Here is a 24319-nt window from a genome sequence, read left to right on the forward strand (position 1 = left end):
CTCACTCTCCTCCCACTCTCCTCCCTCTCCCTCTCTCTCCTCCCTCTCCCTCTCTCTCCTCCCTCTCCCCCTCTCTCCTCCCTCCCCCTCCCCCTCTCTCCTCCCTCCCCCTCCCCCTCTCTCCCCCTCTCCCCTCTCTCCCCCTCTCTCTTAGACCTGCCCATGCAGTTGAACATGGGAGTATTTGAGTATAATGGCCACAGTGGCTACCTGCTGAAACCAGAGTTCATGAGACGGACAGACAAACACTTTGACCCCTTCACCGAGAACATTGTGGACGGCATCGTAGCCAACACCGTGAAGATCAGGGTGAGTGGGGAGGAGTGTGTGTGTGTGTGTGTGTGTGTGTGTGTGTGTGTGACCATCTTCTCTCCATCCCTCCATCTCCAGGTGATCTCGGGTCAGTTCCTGACCGATAAGAAAGTGGGCGTGTACGTGGAAGTGGACATGTTTGGACTTCCTGCCGACACAAAGAGGAAGTATCGCACCAGGACATCCAATGGGAACAGCCTGGACCCTGTCTGGGATGACGAGACATTTGTCTTCAACAAGGTAACGTTAACACAGCTTCAACACACGCATGAGTGCAAACTCACAAACCGAACACACACTCGCGGAAACACAAAGACACAACAACGTAACATCGCCCATCATGCCGGGAATGTCCATCTACTTCCAATTCCATTCATTTCAATAGGGCTCATTTGTTAGCCCTGCTTTGTGATAAAACAACAAGTAATTTCTCTCCTCCTCTAGATGGTCCTCTCCTCCTCTCTAGGTGGTCCTCTCCTCCTCTCTAGGTGGTCCTCTCCTCCTCTCTAGGTGGTCCTCTCCTCTCTAGGTGGTCCTCTCTAGGTGGTCCTCTCCTCCTCTCTAGGTGGTCCTCTCTAGGTGGTCCTCTCCTCCTCTCTAGGTGGTCCTCTCCTCCTCTCTAGGTGGTCCTCTCCTCCTCTCTAGGTGGTCCTCTCCTCCTCTCTAAATCAAATCAAATCAAATTTTATTTGTCACATACACATGGTTAGCAGATGTTAATGCGAGTGTAGCGAAATGCTTGTGCTTCTAGTTCCGACAATGCAGTGATAACCAACAAGTAATCTAACTAACAATTCTAAAACTACTGTCTTATACACAGTGTAAGAAGATAAAGAATATGTACATAAGGATATATGAGTGAGTGATGGTACAGAGCAGCAAACAGTAGATGGTATTGAGTACAGTATATACATATGAGATGAGTATGTAGACAAAGTAAACAAAGTGGCATAGTTAAAGTGGCTAGTGATACATGTATTACATAAGGATGCAGTCGATGATGTAGAGTACAGTATATACGTATGCATATGAGATGAATAATGTAGGGTAAGTAACATTATATAAGGTAGCATTGTTTAAAGTGGCTAGTGATATATTTACATAATTTCCCATCAATTCTCTAGGTGGTCCTCTCCTCCTCTCTGGGTGGTCCTCTCTAGGTGGTCCTCTCTAGGTGGTCCTCTCCTCCTCTCTAGGTGGTCCTCTCTAGGTGGTCCTCTCTAGGTGGTCCTCTCCTCCTCTCTAGGTGGTCCTCTCCTCCTCTCTAGGTGGTCCTCTCCTCCTCTCTAGGTGGTCCTCTCCTCCTCTCTAGGTGGTCCTCTCTAGGTGGTCCTCTCTAGGTGGTCCTCTCTAGGTGGTCCTCTCCTCCTCTCTAGGTGGTCCTCTCCTCCTCTCTAGGTGGTCCTCTCTAGGTGGTCCTCTCTAGGTGGTCCTCTCTAGGTGGTCCTCTCCTCCTCTCTAGGTGGTCCTCTCTAGGTGGTCCTCTTCTCCTCTCTGGGTGGTCCTCTCTAGGTGGTCCTCTCCTCCTCTCTAGGTGGTCCTCTCCTCCTCTCTAGGTGGTCCTCTCTAGGTGGTCCTCTCCCTCTCTCTAGGTGGTCCTTTCCTCCTCTCTAGGTGGTCCTCTCTAGGTGGTCCTCTCCTCTTCTCTAGGTGGTCCTCTCCTCCTCTCTAGGTGGTCCTCTCTGGGTGATCCTCTCTAGGTGGGCCTCTCCTCCTCTCTAGGTGGTCCTCTCTAGGTGGTCCTCTCCTCCTCTCTAGGTGGTCCTCTCTAGGTGGTCCTCTCCTCCTCTCTAGGTGGTCCTCTCCTCCTCTCTAGGTGGTCCTCTCTAGGTGGTCCTCTCCTCCTCTCTAGGTGGTCCTCTCTAGGTGGTCCTCTCCTCCTCTCTGGGTGGTCCTCTCCTCCTCTCTGGGTGGTCCTCTCTAGGTGGTCCTCTCCTCCTCTCTTTGGTTGGTCCTCTCTGGGTGGTCCTCTCCTCCTCTCTGGGTGGTCCTCTCCTCCTCTCTAGGTGGTCCTCTCTAGGTGGTCCTCTCCCTCTCTCTAGGTGGTCCTCTGTAGGTGGTCCTCTCCTCTTCTCTAGGTGGTCCTCTCCTCCTCTCTAGGTGGTCCTCTCTGGGTGATCCTCTCTAGGTGGGCCTCTCCTCCTCTCTAGGTGGTCCTCTCTAGGTGGTCCTCTCCTCCTCTAGGTGGTCCTCTCTGGGTGATCCTCTCTAGGTGGGCCTCTCCTCCTCTCTAGGTGGTCCTCTCTAGGTGGTCCTCTCCTCCTCTAGGTGGTCCTCCTCTAGGTGGTCCTCCTCTAGGTGGTCCTCTCTAGGTGGTCCTCTCTAGGTGGTCCTCTCTAGGTGGTCCTCTCTAGGTGGTCCTCTCCTCCTCTCTAGGTGGTCCTCTCCTCCTCTCTAGGTGGTCCTCTCTAGGTGGTCCTCTCCTCCTCTCTGGGTGGTCCTCTCTGGGTGGACCTCTCTGGGTGGTCCTCTCCTCCTCTCTAGGTGGTCCTCTCTAGGTGGTCCTCTCCCTCTCTCTAGGTGGTCCTCTCTAGGTGGTCCTCTCTAGGTGATCCTCTCTAGGTGGTCCTCTCTAGGTGGACCTCTCTAGGTGGTCCTCTCTAGGTGGTCCTCTCCTCCTCTCTAGGTGGTCCTCTCTAGATGGTCCTCTCCTCCTCTCTAGGTGGTCCTCTCTAGGTGGTTCTCTCCTCTAGGTGATCCTCTCCTCCTCTCTAGGTGCTCCTCTCTAGGTGGTCCTCTCCTCCTCTCTAGGTGGTCCTTTCCTCCTCTCTAGGTGGTCCTCTCTAGATGGTCCTCTCCTCCTCTCTAGGTGGTCCTCTCTAGGTGGTCCTTTCCTCCTCTCTAGGTGGTCCTCTCTAGATGGTCCTCTCCTCCTCTCTAGGTGGTCCTCTCTAGGTGGTCCTCTCTAGGTGGTCCTCTCCTCCTCTCTAGGTGGTCCTCTCCTCCTCTCTAGGTGGTCCTCTCCTCCTCTCTAGGTGGTCCTCTCCTCCTCTCTAGGTGGTCCTCTCTAGGTGGTCCTCTCCTCCTCTCTGGGTGGTCCTCTCCTCCTCTCTGGGTGGTCCTCTCTGGGTGGTCCTCTCTAGGTGGTCCTCTCATCCTCTCTAGGTGGTCCTCTCTAGGTGGTCTTCTCTAGGTGGTCCTCTCCTCCTCTCTGGGTGGTCCTCTCTGGGTGGTCCTCTCTGGGTGGTCCTCTCTAGGTGGTCCTCTGTAGGTGGTCCTCTCCTCTTCTCTAGGTGGTCCTCTCCTCCTCTCTAGGTGGTCCTCTCTGGGTGATCCTCTCTAGGTGGGCCTCTCCTCCTCTCTAGGTGGTCCTCTCTAGGTGGTCCTCTCCTCCTCTCTAGGTGGTCCTCTCTAGGTGGTCCTCTCTAGGTGGTCCTCTCCTCCTCTCTAGGTGGTCCTCTCCTCCTCTCTAGGTGGTCCTCTCCTCCTCTCTAAGTGGTCCTCTCTAGGTGGTCCTCTCCTCCTCTCTGGGTGGTCCTCTCTGGGTGGTCCTCTCTGGGTGGTCCTCTCTGGGTGGTCCTCTCCTCCTCTCTAGGTGGTCCTCTCTAGGTGGTCCTCTCCCTCTCTCTAGGTGGTCCTCTCTAGGTGGTCCTCTCTAGGTGATCCTCTCTAGGTGGTCCTCTCTAGGTGGACCTCTCTAGGTGGTCCTCTCTAGGTGGTCCTCTCCTCCTCTCTAGGTGGTCCTCTCTAGATGGTCCTCTCCTCCTCTCTAGGTGGTCCTCTCTAGGTGGTTCTCTCCTCCTCTAGGTGATCCTCTCCTCCTCTAGGTGATCCTCTCCTCCTCTCTAGGTGCTCCTCTCTAGGTGGTCCTCTCCTCCTCTCTAGGTGGTCCTCTCCTCCTCTCTAGGTGGTCCTCCTCTAGGTGGTCCTTTCCTCCTCTAGGTGGTCCTCTCTAGATGGTCCTCTCCTCCTCTCTAGGTGGTCCTCTCTAGGTGGTCCTCTCTTGGTGGTCCTTTCCTCCTCTCTAGGTGGTCCTCTCTAGATGGTCCTCTCCTCCTCTCTAGATGGTCCTCTCTAGGTGGTCCTCTCTAGGTGGTTCTCTCCTCCTCTCTAGGTGGTCCTCTCTAGGTGGTCCTCTCCTCCTCTCTAGGTGGTCCTCTCCTCCTCTCTAGGTGGTCCTCTCCTCCTCTCTAGGTGGTCCTCTCTAGGTGGTCCTCTCTAGGTGGTCCTCTCATCCTCTCTAGGTGGTCCTCTCTAGGTGGTCCTCTCCTCCTCTCTGGGTGGTCCTCTCTTGGTGGTCCTCTCTAGGTGGTCCTCTTTAGGTGGTCCTCTCCACCCTGGTGTCTCTGAGGATTGTCCTGATAATCTCTCTACTTCCCTCCTCTTCTCTAGGTGGTCCTCCCCACCCTGGTGTCTCTGAGGATTGTCCTGATAATCTCTCTACTTCCCTCCTCTTCTCTAGGTGGTCCTCCCCACCCTGGTGTCTCTGAGGATTGTCCTGATAATCTCTCTACTTCCCTCCTCTTCTCTAGGTGGTCCTCCCCACCCTGGTGTCTCTGAGGATTGTCCTGATAATCTCTCTACTTCCCTCCTCTACTCTAGGTGGTCCTCCCCACCTTGGCCTCTTTGAGGATTGCTGTGTTTGAGGAGAATGGGAAGTTTCTGGGACATCGGATCTGTCCTGTGTCAACTATCCGTCCCGGTCAGTACTGAGTACGGTTTGCTGGATTCAGGCATTCAGATTTATTGTAATCTGTTACCATGGGGATTAATTTGCAATATTTTGTTTTAAAATCAAATTGTATTTATCACATGCGCCGAATAAGGTGTAGTAGACATTACAGTGAAATGCTTACTTACAAGCCCTTAACCAACAATGCAGATTAAAGAAAATGCCTTAAAAAAGTAAGAGGTAGGAATAACAAATGATTAAAGAGCAGCAGGAAATGACAACAGTGGGGCTTTAGACAGGGTATTGTGGTACAGAGTCAATGTGGAGGTTATATACAGGGTATTATGGTACAGAGTCAATGTGGAGGTTATATACAGGGTATTATGGTACAGAGTCAATGTGGAGGCTATATACAGGGGGTACCGGTACAGAGTCAATGTGGAGGCTATATACAGGGGGTACCAGTACAGAGTCAATGTGGAGACTATATACAGGGGGTACCAGTACAGAGTCAATGTGGAGACTATATACAGGGGGTACCGGTACAGAGTCAATGTGGAGACTATATACAGGGGGTACCGGTACAGAGTCAATGTGGAGACTATATACAGGGGGTACCGGTACAGAGTCAATGTGGAGACTATATACAGGGGGTACCAGTACAGAGTCAATGTGGAGACTATATACAGGGGGTACCAGTACAGAGTCAATGTGGAGACTATATACAGGGGGTACCGGTACAGAGTCAATGTGGAGGAAATATACAGGGGGTACCGATACAGAGTCAATGTGGAGACTATATACAGGGGGTACCAGTACAGAGTCAATGTGGAGGCTATATACAGGGGGTACCGGTACAGAGTCAATGTGGAGGCTATATACAGGGGGTACCAGTACAGAGTCAATGTGGAGACTATATACAGGGGGTACCGGTACAGAGTCAATGTGGAGACTATATACAGGGGGTACCGGTACAGAGTCAATGTGGAGGAAATATACAGGGGGTACCAGTACAGAGTCAATGTGGAGGCTATATACAGGGGTACCAGTACAGAGTCAATGTGGAGGCTATATACAGGGGGTACCAGTACAGAGTCAATGTGGAGGCTATATACAGGGGGTACCAGTACAGAGTCAATGTGGAGGCTATATACAGGGGGTACCAGTACAGAGTCAATGTGGAGGCTATATACAGGGGGAACCAGTACAGAGTCAATGTGGAGGCTATATACAGGGGGAACCAGTACAGAGTCAATGTGGAGGCTATATACAGGGGTACCAGTACAGAGTCAATGTGGAGGCTTTAGACAGGGGTACCAGTACAGAGTCAATGTGGAGGCTATATACAGGGGGTACTGGTACAGAGTCAATGTGGAGGCTATATACAGGGTGTTACGGTACAGAGTCAATGTGGAGGCTATATACAGGGGTACCGGTACAGAGGCAATGTGGAGTCTATATACAGGGGGTACCAGTACAGAGTCAATGTGGAGACTATATACAGGGGGTACCGGTACAGAGTCAATGTGGAGACTATATACAGGGGGTACCTGTGCAGAGTCAATGTGGAGGCTATATACAGGGGGTACCGGTACAGAGTCAATGTGGAGACTATATACAGGGGGTACCGGTACAGAGTCAATGTGGAGACTATATACAGGGGGTACCGGTACAGAGTCAATGTGGAGGCTATATACAGGTGGTACCGGTACAGAGTCAAGGTGGAGGCTATATACAGGGGGAACCAGTACAGAGTCAATGTGGAGGCTATATACAGGGTGTACTGGTACAATGTGGAGGCTATATACAGGGTATTATGGTACAAGGCAATGTGGAGGCTATATACAGGGGGTACCGGTACAGAGTCAGTGTGGAGGCTATATACAGGGGGTACCGGTACAGAGTCAATGTGGATGCTATAGGGGGTACCAGTACAGAGTCAATGTGGAGGCTATATACAGGGGTACCAGTACAGAGTCAATGTGGAGGCTATATACAGGGGGTACCAGTACAGAGTCAATGTGGAGACAGGGGGTACCAGTACAGAGTCAATGTGGAGACTATATACAGGGGTACCAGTACAGAGTCAATGTGGTGGCTATATACAGGGGTACCAGTACAGAGTCAATGTGGAGACTATATACAGGGGGTACCAGTACAGAGTCAATGTGGAGGCTATATACAGGTTGTACCGGTACAGAGTCAATGTGGAGGCTATATACAGGGGTTACCGGTACAGAGTCAATGTGGAGGCTATATACAGGGGGAACCAGTACAGAGTCAATGTGGAGGCTATATACAGGGGGTACCAGTACAGAGTCAATGTGGAGGCTATATACAGGGGGTACCGGTACAGAGTCAATGTGGAGGCTATATACAGGGGGAACCGGTACAGAGTCAATGTGGAGGCTATATACAGGGGGTACCGGTACAGAGTCCATGTGTAGACTATATACAGGGGGTACCGGTACAGAGTCAATGTGGAGGCTATATACAGGGTATTATGGTATAAGGCAATGTGGAGGCTATATACAGGGGGTACCAGTACAGAGTCAGTGTGGAGGCTATATACAGGGGGTACCGGTACAGAGTCAATGTGGAGGAAATATACAGGGGGTACCGATACAGAGTCAATGTGGAGACTATATACAGGGGGTACCAGTACAGAGTCAATGTGGAGGCTATATACAGGGGGTACCGGTACAGAGTCAATGTGGAGGCTATATACAGGGGGTACCAGTACAGAGTCAATGTGGAGACTATATACAGGGGGTACCGGTACAGAGTCAATGTGGAGACTATATACAGGGGGTACCGGTACAGAGTCAATGTGGAGGAAATATACAGGGGGTACCAGTACAGAGTCAATGTGGAGGCTATATACAGGGGGTACCAGTACAGAGTCAATGTGGAGGCTATATACAGGGGGTACCAGTACAGAGTCAATGTGGAGGCTATATACAGGGGGTACCAGTACAGAGTCAATGTGGAGGCTATATACAGGGGGTACCAGTACAGAGTCAATGTGGAGGCTATATACAGGGGGAACCAGTACAGAGTCAATGTGGAGGCTATATACAGGGGGAACCAGTACAGAGTCAATGTGGAGGCTATATACAGGGGGTACCAGTACAGAGTCAATGTGGAGGCTTTAGACAGGGGGTACCAGTACAGAGTCAATGTGGAGGCTATATACAGGGGGTACTGGTACAGAGTCAATGTGGAGGCTATATACAGGGTGTTACGGTACAGAGTCAATGTGGAGGCTATATACAGGGGTACCGGTACAGAGGCAATGTGGAGTCTATATACAGGGGGTACCAGTACAGAGTCAATGTGGAGACTATATACAGGGGGTACCGGTACAGAGTCAATGTGGAGACTATATACAGGGGGTACCTGTGCAGAGTCAATGTGGAGGCTATATACAGGGGGTACCGGTACAGAGTCAATGTGGAGACTATATACAGGGGGTACCGGTACAGAGTCAATGTGGAGACTATATACAGGGGGTACCGGTACAGAGTCAATGTGGAGGCTATATACAGGTGGTACCGGTACAGAGTCAAGGTGGAGGCTATATACAGGGGGAACCAGTACAGAGTCAATGTGGAGGCTATATACAGGGTGTACTGGTACAATGTGGAGGCTATATACAGGGTATTATGGTACAAGGCAATGTGGAGGCTATATACAGGGGGTACCGGTACAGAGTCAGTGTGGAGGCTATATACAGGGGGTACCGGTACAGAGTCAATGTGGATGCTATATACAGGGGGTACCAGTACAGAGTCAATGTGGAGGCTATATACAGGGGGTACCAGTACAGAGTCAATGTGGAGGCTATATACAGGGGGTACCAGTACAGAGTCAATGTGGAGGCTATATACAGGGGGTACCAGTACAGAGTCAATGTGGAGACTATATACAGGGGGTACCAGTACAGAGTCAATGTGGTGGCTATATACAGGGGGTACCAGTACAGAGTCAATGTGGAGACTATATACAGGGGGTACCAGTACAGAGTCAATGTGGAGGCTATATACAGGTTGTACCGGTACAGAGTCAATGTGGAGGCTATATACAGGGGTTACCGGTACAGAGTCAATGTGGAGGCTATATACAGGGGGAACCAGTACAGAGTCAATGTGGAGGCTATATACAGGGGGTACCAGTACAGAGTCAATGTGGAGGCTATATACAGGGGGTACCGGTACAGAGTCAATGTGGAGGCTATATACAGGGGGAACCGGTACAGAGTCAATGTGGAGGCTATATACAGGGGGTACCGGTACAGAGTCCATGTGTAGACTATATACAGGGGGTACCGGTACAGAGTCAATGTGGAGGCTATATACAGGGTATTATGGTATAAGGCAATGTGGAGGCTATATACAGGGGGTACCAGTACAGAGTCAGTGTGGAGGCTATATACAGGGGGTACCGGTACAGAGTCAATGTGGAGGCTATATACAGGGTGTTACGGTACAGAGTCAATGTGGAGGCTATATACAGGGGTACCGGTACAGAGTCAATGTGGAGGCTATATACAGGGTGTACTGGTACAATGTGGAGGCTATATACAGGGTATTATGGTACAAGGCAATGTGGAGGCTATATACAGGGGGTACCGGTACAGAGTCAGTGTGGAGGCTATATACAGGGGGTACCGGTACAGAGTCAATGTGGATGCTATATACAGGGGGTACCAGTACAGAGTCAATGTGGAGGCTATATACAGGGGGTACCAGTACAGAGTCAATGTGGAGGCTATATACAGGGGGTACCAGTACAGAGTCAATGTGGAGGCTATATACAGAGGGTACCTGTGCAGAGTCAATGTGGAGGCTATATACAGGGGGTACCGGTACAGAGTCAATGTGGAGACTATATACAGGGGGTACCGGTACAGAGTCAATGTGGAGGCTATATACAGAGGGTACCTGTGCAGAGTCAATGTGGAGGCTATATACAGGGGGTACCGGTACAGAGTCAATGTGGAGACTATATACAGGGGGTACCGGTACAGAGTCAATGTGGAGACTATATACAGGGGTACCGGTACAGAGTCAATGTGGAGACTATATACAGGGGGTACCAGTACAGAGTCAATGTGGAGGCTATATACAGGGGGTACCAGTACAGAGTCAATGTGGAGGCTATATACAGGGGGTACCGGTACAGAGTCAATGTGGAGGCTATATACAGGGGTACCGGTACAGAGGCAATGTGGAGTCTATATACAGGGGTACCGGTACAGAGTCAATGTGGAGGCTATATACAGGGTGTACTGGTACAATGTGGAGGCTATATACAGGGTATTATGGTACAAGGCAATGTGGAGGCTATATACAGGGGGTACCGGTACAGAGTCAGTGTGGAGGCTATATACAGGGGGTACCGGTACAGAGTCAATGTGGATGCTATATACAGGGGGTACCAGTACAGAGTCAATGTGGAGGCTATATACAGGGGGTACCAGTACAGAGTCAATGTGGAGGCTATATACAGGGGGTACCAGTACAGAGTCAATGTGGAGGCTATATACAGGGGGTACCGGTACAGAGTCAATGTGGAGACTATATACAGGGGGTACCGGTACAGAGTCAATGTGGAGGCTATATACAGGGGGTACCGGTACAGAGTCAATGTGGAGACTATATACAGGGGGTACCGGTACAGAGTCAATGTGGAGACTATATACAGGGGGTACCTGTGCAGAGTCAATGTGGAGGCTATATACAGGGGGTACCTTTACAGAGTCAATGTGGAGACTATATACAGGGGGTACCGGTACGGAGTCAATGTGGAGGCTATATACAGGGGGTACCGGTACAGAGTCAATGTGGAGGCTATATACAGGGGGTACCGGTACAGTGTCAATGTGGAGGCTATATACAGGTGGTACCGGTACAGAGTCAATGTGTCAATGTGCGGGGGCACCGGTGTCGAGGTAATTATGTACATGTAGGTAGAGTTATTAAAGTGGCTATGCATAGATAATAACAGAGAGTAGCATTAGCGTAGAAGGGGGGCGGGGGCAATGCAAATAGTTTTGATTAGATGTTCAGGAGTCTTTTGGCTTGGGGGTAGAAGCTATTTAGAAGCCTCTTGGACCTAGACTTGGCGCTCCGGTACCGCTTGCCGAAAGAACAGTCTATGACTAGGGTGGCTGGAGTCTTTGCCATTTTTAGGGCCTTCCTCTGACACCACCTGGTATAGAGGTCCTGAATGGCAGGAAGCTTGGCCCCGGTGATGTACTGGGCCGTACTCACTACCCTCTGTAGTGCCTTGCCGTTGGAGGCCGAGCTGTTGCCATACCAGGCAGTGATGCAACCAGATGCTCTCGATGGTGCAGCTGTAAAACTTTTTGAGGATCTGAGGACCCATGCCAAATCTTTTCAGTCCCCTGAGGGGGAATAGGTTTTGTCGTGCCCTCTTCACAACTGTCTTGGTGTGTTTGGGACCATGTTAGTTTGTTGGCGATGTGGACGCCGAGGAACTTGAAGCTCTCAACCTGCTCCACTACAGCCCCGTTGATGAGAAAGCGGGCGTGCTCGGTCCTCCTCAATCTATTATCATAATGGTGAATCACCTATACTATGAGATCTGTTGTTTTCTTGGGATCTTTGAACGTGTGTGTTTTTTTAAATCGTGTGTGTGTGTGTGTGTGTGTGTGCGCGTGTGTGTGTTGTAGGTTACCACTACATCAGCCTGAAGAACGAGATGAATCAACCTCTGATGCTGCCCTCCCTCCTGGTCTACACCGAGGCTCAAGACTACGTTCCTAATGAACACCAGGGTAAGAAAATACACTACCCATAACCCTTTAGGACTAACCTAACCATAACCCTCTAGGACTAAACTACCCATAACCCTCTAGGACTAAACTACCCATAACCCTCTAGGACTAAACTACCCATAACCCTCTAGGACTAAACTACCCATAACCCTCTAGGACTAAACTACCCATAACCCTCTAGGACTAAACTACCCATAACCCTCTAGGACTAAACTACCCATAACCCTCTAGGACTAAACTACCCATAACCCTCTAGGACTAAACTACCCATAACCCTCTAGGACTAAACTACCCATAACCCTTTAGGAATAAACTACCCATAACCCTCTAGGATGAAACTACCCATAACCCTCTAGGACTAAACTACCCATAAACCTTTAGGAATAAACTACCCATAACCCTTTAGGACTAAACTACCCATAACCCTTTAGGACTAAACTACCCATAACCCTTTAGGACTACATTCTTAAAGGACACCAGGGTGAAACTACACTATCCATAACCTCCTGGGCCCCCACTACCCATAACCTCCTGGGCCCCCACTACCCATAACCTCCTGGGCCCCCACTACCCATAACCTCCTGAGACCACACTATCCATAACCTCCTAGGACCCCACTACCCATAACCTCCTGAGACCACACTACCCATAACCTCCTGAGACCACACTACCCATAACCTCCTGGGACCCCACTATCCATAACCTCCTGAGACCACACTACCATAACCTCCTAGGACCCCACTACCATAACCTCTTAGGACCCCACTACCCATAACCTCCTGAGACCACACTACCATAACCTCCTAGGACCCCACTACCCATAACCTCCTGAGACCACACTACCCATAACCTCCTGGGACCCCACTACCCATAACCTCCTGGGAGCCCACTACCCATAACCTCCTGGGAGCCCACTACCCATAACCTCCTGGGAGCCCACTACCCATAACCCTCTAGGACTAAACTACCCATAACCCTCTAGGACTAAACTACCCATAACCCTCTAGGACTAAACTACCCATAACCCTCTAGGACTAAACTACCCATAACCCTCTAGGACTAAACTACCCATAACCCTTTAGGATGAAACTACCCATAACCCTCTAGGACTAAACTACCCATAACCCTCTAGGACTAAACTACCCATAAACCTTTAGGAATAAACTACCCATAAACCTTTAGGACTAAACTACCCATAACCCTTTAGGACTAAACTACCCATAACCCTTTAGGACTAAACTACCCATAACCCTTTAGGACTACATTCTTAAAGGACACCAGGGTGAAACTACACTATCCATAACCTCCTGAGACCACACTACCATAACCTCCTAGGACCCCACTACCCATAACCTCCTGAGACCACACTACCATAACCTCCTGGGACCCCACTACCCATAACCTCCTGGGACCGCACTACCCATAACCTCCTGGGACCGCACTACCCATAACCTCCTGGGACCGCACTACCCATAAGCTCCTGGGACCGCACTACCCATAACCTCCTGGGACCGCACTACCCATAACCTCCTGGGACCCCACTACCCATAACCTCCTGGGACCCCACTACCCATAACCTCCTGGGACCGCACTACCCATAATCCCCAGGGACCGCACTATCCATAACCTCCTGAGACCCCACTACCCCATAATCCCCTGGGACCACACTACCCCATAATCCCCTGGGACCACACTACCCCATAATCCCCTGGGACCACACTACCCCATAATCCCCTGGGACCACACTACCCATAATCCCCAGGGACCACACTATCCATAATCCCCAGGGACCACACTATCCATAATCCCCAGGGACCACACTACCCATAATCCCCTGGGACCACACTACGCATAATCCCCTGGGACCACACTACCCCATAATCCCCTGGGACCACACTACCCCATAATCCCCTGGGACCACACTACCCCATAATCCCCTGGGACCACACTACCCCATAATCCCCTGGGACCACACTACCCATAATCCCCTGGGACCACACTACCCATAATCCCCAGGGACCACACTATCCATAATCCCCAGGGACCACACTATCCATAATCCCCAGGGACCACACTACCCATAATCCCCTGGGACCACACTACGCATAATCCCCTGGGACCACACTACGCATAATCCCCTGGGACCACACTATCCATAATCCCCTGGGACCACACTCCCCATAATCCTCTGGGATTAACACCAAGGATGTATTCATTACGACGATTTGGAACGGAAAGAGTTTCTGTTGGAAAAGTTCAGGTTGGTCCCTCTCCGTTGTCATTCCGTTTGGTAATGAAATGGTGATCAGTTAGCGGTTTCCGTTGGAAAATGTCATGAATACGCCCCAGTTATGGAAAATACTACATTTTTACTGGGAGAACTCGTTCACGTTAGCTGAACTCTGACATCACCTACTAAGGAAATTACTTTGATGACATAATTTCCTGCACTTAAATGCAACTACAAATGTGTGTGTACCAGGCACATTGCTCCTTGTGTATTATAGAGTATGCAGAAGCATTAACCAACCCCATGAAACATGTTAGAGTAGGCAGAAGCATTAACCAACCCCATGAAACATGTTAGAGTATGCAGAAGCATTAACCAACCCCATGAAACATGTTAGAGTATGCAGAAGCATTAACTAACCTCATGAAACATGTTAGAGTATGCAGAAGCATTAACTAACCTCATGAAACGTGTGTTACAGAGTATGCAGAAGCATTAACTAACCTCATGAAACGTGTGTTACAGAGTATGCAGAAGCCTTGACCAACCCCATGAAACATTACAGTCTCCTGGTCCAGAGAGACAGACAGCTGGCGTCTCTAATGGAGGACAACAGTGAGGTGAGGACACAGACGCTCACACACTGACAGCTAGCTGCTTTCATGAAGGCCAGCAGTAAGAGGAGGAGACTGTTGAAATCTGTCCATTCACAACCATTACTATGAACTATGAACACCAGCCCCCACTACCTAAGTTACAAGTTTAAAGAGGTCACCCAGATTTCCAAAAGTACATGTTTGGTTTCCTTATCAAGTAAGCGGTCTAGGTATAAGGGTAGGTAGACCACCATCCATTATAATGCTTAGGTTATGTTGCCCTGGTTAACCGTGTGTGTGCGTGTGTGTGTGTCTGTGTGTGTGTGTGTGCGTGTGTGTAGAGTGTTTTTGAGCAGCCAAAGGAGGGAGGGCCGGATTTGGAAGGTGACGCCCCTCTTGTGAAGATCCCCTCCCCCCTCCATCCCGTCCCCGCCCCCGTCGATGACATCGTTGACCTCACCAGCTCACCTGGTCCAGGTAGGGCTACGTTGTCACAGAGGAGGCTGGTGGGAGGAGGCGTTACGAGGACGGATAGGTATCAACCCCATCAGACGGATACCGTTCCATTGATTCCATTCCAGCTATTACGATGAGCACGTTCTGCTAGGTCTCCGCCCACCTAGGTCTCCGCCCACCAGCCACTTCAATTCAATGCCTTCTCTTCAGACATTCTTTCCCCTTACCGTGCTGTGTGATATACATACCAGTTACCGTGCTGTGTGATATACATACCAGTCATGTTACCGTGCTGTGTGATATACATACCAGTCATGTTACCATGCTGTGTGATATACATACTAGTTACCGTGCTGTGTGATATACATACTAGTTACCGTGCTGTGTGATATACATACCAGTCATGTTACCGTGCTGTGTGATGAACATACCAGTCATGTTGCCGTGCTGTGTGTGATATACATACCAGTCATGTTGCCGTGCTGTGTGATATACATACTAGTCATGTTACCGTGCTGTGTGATATACATACTAGTTACCGTGCTGTGTGATATACATACTAGTTACCGTGCTGTGTGATATACATACCAGTCATGTTACCGTGCTGTGTGATATACATACTAGTCATGTTACCGTGCTGTGTGATATACATACCAGTCATGTTACCGTGCTGTGTGATATACATACTAGTTACCGTGCTGTGTGATATACATACTAGTCATGTTACCGTGCTGTGTGATATACATACCAGTCATGTTACCGTGCTGTGTGATATACATACTAGGTACCGTGCTGTGTGATATACATACTAGTTACCGTGCTGTGTGATATACATACCAGTCATGTTACCGTGCTGTGTGATGAACATACCAGTCATGTTGCCGTGCTGTGTAATATACATACCAGTCATGTTACCGTGCTGTGTGATATACATACCAGTCATGTTACCGTGCTGTGTGATATACATACCAGTCATGTTACCGTGCTGTGTGATATACATACTAGTTACCGTGCTGTGTGATATACATACTAGTCATGTTACCATGCTGTGTGATATACATACCAGTCATGTTGCCGTGCTGTGTGATATACATACTAGGTACCGTGCTGTGTGATATACATACTAGCTACCGTGCTGTGTGATATACATGTGCTGTGTGATATACATACTAGCTACCGTGCTGTGTGATATACATACTAGGTACCGTGCTGTGTGATATACATACTAGCTACCGTGCTGTGTGATATACATACCAGGTACCGTGCTGTGTGATATACATACCAGTCATGTTACCGTGCTGTGTGATATACATACTAGTTACCGTGCTGTGTGATATACATACTAGCTACCGTGCTGTGTGATATACATACTAGTCATGTTACCATGCTGTGTGATATACATACTAGGTACCGTGCTGTGTGATATACATACTAGTTACCGTGCTGTGTGATATACATACTAGCTACCGTGCTGTGTGATATACATACTAGCTACCGTGCTGTGTGATATACATACCAGTCATGTTACCGTGCTGTGTGATATACATACCAGTTACCGTGCTGTGTGATATACATACTAGGTACCGTGCTGTGTGATATACATACTAGGTACCGTGCTGTGTGATATACATACTAGGTACCGTGCTGTGTGATATACATACTAGGTACCGTGCTGTGTGATATACATACCAGTCATGTTACCGTGCTGTGTGATATACATACTAGCTACCGTGCTGTGTGATATACATACTAGGTACCGTGCTGTGTGATATACATACTAGGTACCGTGCTGTGTGATATACATACTAGTCATGTTACCGTGCTGTGTGATATACATACCAGTCATGTTGCCGTGCTGTGTGATATACATACCAGTCATGTTGCCGTGCTGTGTGATATACATACCAATCATGTTGCCGTGCTGTGTGATATACATACCAGTCATGTTGCGATGCTGTGTGATATACATACCAGTTGCCGTGCTGTGTGATGAACATACCAGTCATGTTGCCATGCTGTGTGATATACATACCAGTCATGTTGCCGTGCTGTGTGATATACATACCAGTCATGTTGCGATGCTGTGTGATATACATACCAGTCATGTTACCGTGCTGTGTGATATACATACTAGTCATGTTACCGTGCTGTGTGATATACATACTAGTTACCGTGCTGTGTGATATGCATACCAGTCATGTTGCCGTGCTGTGTGATATACATACTATGTACCGTGCTGTGTGATATACATACTAGTTACCGTGCTGTGTGATATACATACCAGTCATGTTACCGTGCTGTGTGATATACATACCAGTCATGTTACCATGCTGTGTGATATACATACTAGTTACCGTGCTGTGTGATATACATACTAGTTACCGTGCTGTGTGATATACATACCAGTCATGTTACCGTGCTGTGTGATGAACATACCAGTCATGTTGCCGTGCTGTGTGTGATATACATACCAGTCATGTTGCCGTGCTGTGTGATATACATACTAGTCATGTTACCGTGCTGTGTGATATACATACTAGTTACCGTGCTGTGTGATATACATACTAGTTACCGTGCTGTGTGATATACATACCAGTCATGTTACCGTGCTGTGTGATATACATACTAGTCATGTTACCGTGCTGTGTGATATACATACCAGTCATGTTACCGTGCTGTGTGATATACATACTAGTTACCGTGCTGTGTGATATACATACTAGTCATGTTACCGTGCTGTGTGATATACATACCAGTCATGTTACCGTGCTGTGTGATATACATACTAGGTACCGTGCTGTGTGATATACATACCAGTTACCGTGCTGTGTGATATACATACTAGGTACCGTGCTGTGTGATATACATACCAGTTACCGTGCTGTGTGATATAAATACCTATTACCGTGCTGTGTGATATACATACCAGTCATGTTACCGTGCTGTGTGATATACATACCAGTCATGTTACCGTGCTGTGTGATATACATACCAGTCATGTTGCCGTGCTGTGTGATATACATACCAGTTACCGTGCTGTGTGATGAACATACCAGTCATGTTACCGTGCTGTGTGATATACATACCAGTCATGTTACCGTGCTGTGTGATATACATACCAGTCATGTTACCGTGCTGTGTAATATACATACCAGTTACCGTGCCGTGTGATGAACATACCAGTCATGTTGCCGTGCTGTGTGATATACATACTAGTTACCGTGCTGTGTGATATACATACCAGTCATGTTACCGTGCTGTGTGATATACATACCAGTCATGTTGCCGTGCTGTGTGATATACATACTAGTTACCGTGCTGTGTGATATACATACCAGTCATGTTGCCGTGCTGTGTGATATACATACTAGGTACCGTGCTGTGTGATATACATACTAGTTACCGTGCTGTGTGATATACATACCAGTCATGTTACCGTGCTGTGTGATATACATACTAGTTACCGTGCTGTGTGATATACATACCAGTCATGTTACCGTGCTGTGTGATGAACATACCAGTCATGTTGCCGTGCTGTGTAATATACATACCAGTCATGTTACCGTGCTGTGTGATAAACATACCAGTCATGTTACCGTGCTGTGTGATATACATACCAGTCATGTTACCGTGCTGTGTGATATACATACTAGTCATGTTACCGTGCTGTGTGATATACATACTAGTTACCGTGCTGTGTGATATACATACCAGTTACCGTGCTGTGTGATATACATACCAGTCATGTTGCCGTGCTGTGTGATATACATACCAGTTACCGTGCTGTGTGATATACATACTAGTCATGTTACCGTGCTGTGTGATATACATACCAGTCATGTTACCGTGCTGTGTGATATACATACTAATTACCGTGCTGTGTGATATACATACTAGTTACCGTGCTGTGTGATATACATACTAGTTACCGTGCTGTGTGATATACATACCAGTCATGTTACCGTGCTGTGTGATATACATACTAGTTACCGTGCTGTGTGATATACATACTAGTTACCGTGCTGTGTGATATACATACTAGTTACCGTGCTGTGTGATATACATACCAGTCATGTTACCGTGCTGTGTGATATACATACCAGTTACCGTGCTGTGTGATATACATACCAGTTACCGTGCTGTGTGATATACATACTAGTCATGTTACCGTGCTGTGTGATATACATACTAGTTACCGTGCTGTGTGATATACATACTAGTTACCGTGCTGTGTGATATACATACCAGTCATGTTACCGTGCTGTGTGATATACATACCAGTTACCGTGCTGTGTGATATACATACCAGTTACCGTGCTGTGTGATACACATACCAGTCATGTTACCGTGCTGTGTGATATACATACTAGTCATGTTACCGTGCTGTGTGATATACATACTAGTTACCGTGCTGTGTGATATACATACCAGTCATGTTGCCGTGCTGTGTGATATACATACCAGTTACCGTGCTGTGTAATATACATACCAGTCATGTTACCGTGCTGTGTGATATACATACCAGTCATGTTACCGTGCTGTGTGATATACATACCAGTCATGTTACCGTGCTGTGTAATATACATACCAGTCATGTTACCGTGCTGTGTGATATACATACCAGTTACCGTGCTGTGTGATCTACATACTAGTTACCGTGCTGTGTGATATACATACCAGTTACCGTGCTGTGTGATATACATACCAGTTACCGTGCTGTGTGATCTACATACCAGTTACCGTGCTGTGTGATATACATACTAGGTACCGTGCTGTGTGATATACATACCAGTTACCGTGCTGTGTGATATACATACTAGGTACCGTGCTGTGTGATATACATACCAGTTACCGTGCTGTGTGATATACATACTAGGTACCGTGCTGTGTGATATACATACTAGGTACCGTGCTGTGTGATATACATACCAGTTACCGTGCTGTGTGATATACATACTAGGTACCGTGCTGTGTGATATACATACTAGGTACCGTGCTGTGTGATATACATACCAGTCATGTTACCGTGCTGTGTGATATACATACTAGTCATGTTACCGTGCTGTGTGATATACATACCAGTCATGTTACCGTGCTGTGTGATATACATACTAGTTACCGTGCTGTGTGATATACATACTAGTCATGTTACCGTGCTGTGTGATATACATACCAGTCATGTTACCGTGCTGTGTGATATACATACTAGGTACCGTGCTGTGTGATATACATACTAGTTACCGTGCTGTGTGATATACATACCAGTCATGTTACCGTGCTGTGTGATGAACATACCAGTCATGTTGCCGTGCTGTGTAATATACATACCAGTCATGTTACCGTGCTGTGTGATATACATACCAGTCATGTTACCGTGCTGTGTGATATACATACCAGTCATGTTACCGTGCTGTGTGATATACATACTAGTTACCGTGCTGTGTGATATACATACTAGTCATGTTACCATGCTGTGTGATATACATACCAGTCATGTTGCCGTGCTGTGTGATATACATACTAGGTACCGTGCTGTGTGATATACATACTAGCTACCGTGCTGTGTGATATACATGTGCTGTGTGATATACATACTAGCTACCGTGCTGTGTGATATACATACTAGGTACCGTGCTGTGTGATATACATACTAGCTACCGTGCTGTGTGATATACATACCAGGTACCGTGCTGTGTGATATACATACCAGTCATGTTACCGTGCTGTGTGATATACATACTAGTTACCGTGCTGTGTGATATACATACTAGCTACCGTGCTGTGTGATATACATACTAGTCATGTTACCATGCTGTGTGATATACATACTAGGTACCGTGCTGTGTGATATACATACTAGTTACCGTGCTGTGTGATATACATACTAGCTACCGTGCTGTGTGATATACATACTAGCTACCGTGCTGTGTGATATACATACCAGTCATGTTACCGTGCTGTGTGATATACATACCAGTCATGTTACCGTGCTGTGTGATATACATAATAGTTACCGTGCTGTGTGATATACATACTAGGTACCGTGCTGTGTGATATACATACTAGGTACCGTGCTGTGTGATATACATACTAGGTACCGTGCTGTGTGATATACATACCAGTCATGTTACCGTGCTGTGTGATATACATACTAGCTACCGTGCTGTGTGATATACATACTAGGTACCGTGCTGTGTGATATACATACTAGGTACCGTGCTGTGTGATATACATACTAGTCATGTTACCGTGCTGTGTGATATACATACCAGTCATGTTGCCGTGCTGTGTGATATACATACCAGTCATGTTGCCGTGCTGTGTGATATACATACCAATCATGTTGCCGTGCTGTGTGATATACATACCAGTCATGTTGCGATGCTGTGTGATATACATACCAGTTGCCGTGCTGTGTGATGAACATACCAGTCATGTTGCCATGCTGTGTGATATACATACCAGTCATGTTGCCGTGCTGTGTGATATACATACCAGTCATGTTGCGATGCTGTGTGATATACATACCAGTCATGTTACCGTGCTGTGTGATATACATACTAGTCATGTTACCGTGCTGTGTGATATACATACTAGTTACCGTGCTGTGTGATATACATACCAGTCATGTTGCCGTGCTGTGTGATATACATACTATGTACCGTGCTGTGTGATATACATACTAGTTACCGTGCTGTGTGATATACATACCAGTCATGTTACCGTGCTGTGTGATATACATACCAGTCATGTTACCATGCTGTGTGATATACATACTAGTTACCGTGCTGTGTGATATACATACTAGTTACCGTGCTGTGTGATATACATACCAGTCATGTTACCGTGCTGTGTGATGAACATACCAGTCATGTTGCCGTGCTGTGTGTGATATACATACCAGTCATGTTGCCGTGCTGTGTGATATACATACTAGTCATGTTACCGTGCTGTGTGATATACATACTAGTTACCGTGCTGTGTGATATACATACTAGTTACCGTGCTGTGTGATATACATACCAGTCATGTTACCGTGCTGTGTGATATACATACTAGTCATGTTACCGTGCTGTGTGATATACATACCAGTCATGTTACCGTGCTGTGTGATATACATACTAGTTACCGTGCTGTGTGATATACATACTAGTCATGTTACCGTGCTGTGTGATATACATACCAGTCATGTTACCGTGCTGTGTGATATACATACTAGGTACCGTGCTGTGTGATATACATACCAGTTACCGTGCTGTGTGATATACATACCAGTTACCGTGCTGTGTGATATACATACTAGGTACCGTGCTGTGTGATATACATACCAGTTACCGTGCTGTGTGATATAAATACCTATTACCGTGCTGTGTGATATACATACCAGTCATGTTACCGTGCTGTGTGATATACATACCAGTCATGTTACCGTGCTGTGTGATATACATACCAGTCATGTTGCCGTGCTGTGTGATATACATACCAGTTACCGTGCTGTGTGATGAACATACCAGTCATGTTACCGTGCTGTGTGATATACATACCAGTCATGTTACCGTGCTGTGTGATATACATACCAGTCATGTTACCGTGCTGTGTAATATACATACCAGTTACCGTGCCGTGTGATGAACATACCAGTCATGTTGCCGTGCTGTGTGATATACATACTAGTTACCGTGCTGTGTGATATACATACCAGTCATGTTACCGTGCTGTGTGATATACATACCAGTCATGTTGCCGTGCTGTGTGATATACATACTAGTTACCGTGCTGTGTGATATACATACCAGTCATGTTGCCGTGCTGTGTGATATACATACTAGGTACCGTGCTGTGTGATATACATACTAGTTACCGTGCTGTGTGATATACATACCAGTCATGTTACCGTGCTGTGTGATATACATACTAGTTACCGTGCTGTGTGATATACATACCAGTCATGTTACCGTGCTGTGTGATGAACATACCAGTCATGTTGCCGTGCTGTGTAATATACATACCAGTCATGTTACCGTGCTGTGTGATAAACATACCAGTCATGTTACCGTGCTGTGTGATATACATACCAGTCATGTTACCGTGCTGTGTGATATACATACTAGTCATGTTACCGTGCTGTGTGATATACATACTAGTTACCGTGCTGTGTGATATACATACCAGTTACCGTGCTGTGTGATATACATACCAGTCATGTTGCCGTGCTGTGTGATATACATACCAGTTACCGTGCTGTGTGATATACATACTAGTCATGTTACCGTGCTGTGTGATATACATACCAGTCATGTTACCGTGCTGTGTGATATACATACTAATTACCGTGCTGTGTGATATACATACTAGTTACCGTGCTGTGTGATATACATACTAGTTACCGTGCTGTGTGATATACATACCAGTCATGTTACCGTGCTGTGTGATATACATACTAGTTACCGTGCTGTGTGATATACATACTAGTTACCGTGCTGTGTGATATACATACTAGTTACCGTGCTGTGTGATATACATACCAGTCATGTTACCGTGCTGTGTGATATACATACCAGTTACCGTGCTGTGTGATATACATACCAGTTACCGTGCTGTGTGATATACATACTAGTCATGTTACCGTGCTGTGTGATATACATACTAGTTACCGTGCTGTGTGATATACATACTAGTTACCGTGCTGTGTGATATACATACCAGTCATGTTACCGTGCTGTGTGATATACATACCAGTTACCGTGCTGTGTGATATACATACCAGTTACCGTGCTGTGTGATACACATACCAGTCATGTTACCGTGCTGTGTGATATACATACTAGTCATGTTACCGTGCTGTGTGATATACATACTAGTTACCGTGCTGTGTGATATACATACCAGTCATGTTGCCGTGCTGTGTGATATACATACCAGTTACCGTGCTGTGTAATATACATACCAGTCATGTTACCGTGCTGTGTGATATACATACCAGTCATGTTACCGTGCTGTGTGATATACATACCAGTCATGTTACCGTGCTGTGTAATATACATACCAGTCATGTTACCGTGCTGTGTGATATACATACCAGTTACCGTGCTGTGTGATCTACATACTAGTTACCGTGCTGTGTGATATACATACCAGTTACCGTGCTGTGTGATATACATACCAGTTACCGTGCTGTGTGATCTACATACCAGTTACCGTGCTGTGTGATATACATACTAGGTACCGTGCTGTGTGATATACATACCAGTTACCGTGCTGTGTGATATACATACTAGGTACCGTGCTGTGTGATATACATACCAGTTACC

At 47.3% G+C, this 24319-nt stretch overlaps 1 protein-coding gene across 1 annotated transcript in view; it reads left to right on the top strand.

The window, feature by feature from the left end:
* The window catches only part of LOC115116441 (1-phosphatidylinositol 4,5-bisphosphate phosphodiesterase beta-3-like), a 168291-nt gene that overhangs the window by 132042 nt on the left and 11930 nt on the right, over window positions 1-24319 (top strand). The window contains exons 19-24 of the mRNA XM_065025231.1: window positions 155-309; window positions 391-552; window positions 4855-4954; window positions 11622-11726; window positions 14482-14576; window positions 14894-15029. Coding sequence (XP_064881303.1) covers window positions 155-309; window positions 391-552; window positions 4855-4954; window positions 11622-11726; window positions 14482-14576; window positions 14894-15029 — 753 coding nt within the window. The remainder of the gene's footprint in view (window positions 1-154; window positions 310-390; window positions 553-4854; window positions 4955-11621; window positions 11727-14481; window positions 14577-14893; window positions 15030-24319) is intronic.

The sequence above is a fragment of the Oncorhynchus nerka genome, linkage group LG12 (genome assembly GCF_034236695.1).
Source record: "Oncorhynchus nerka isolate Pitt River linkage group LG12, Oner_Uvic_2.0, whole genome shotgun sequence".
NCBI lineage: Eukaryota > Metazoa > Chordata > Actinopteri > Salmoniformes > Salmonidae > Oncorhynchus > Oncorhynchus nerka.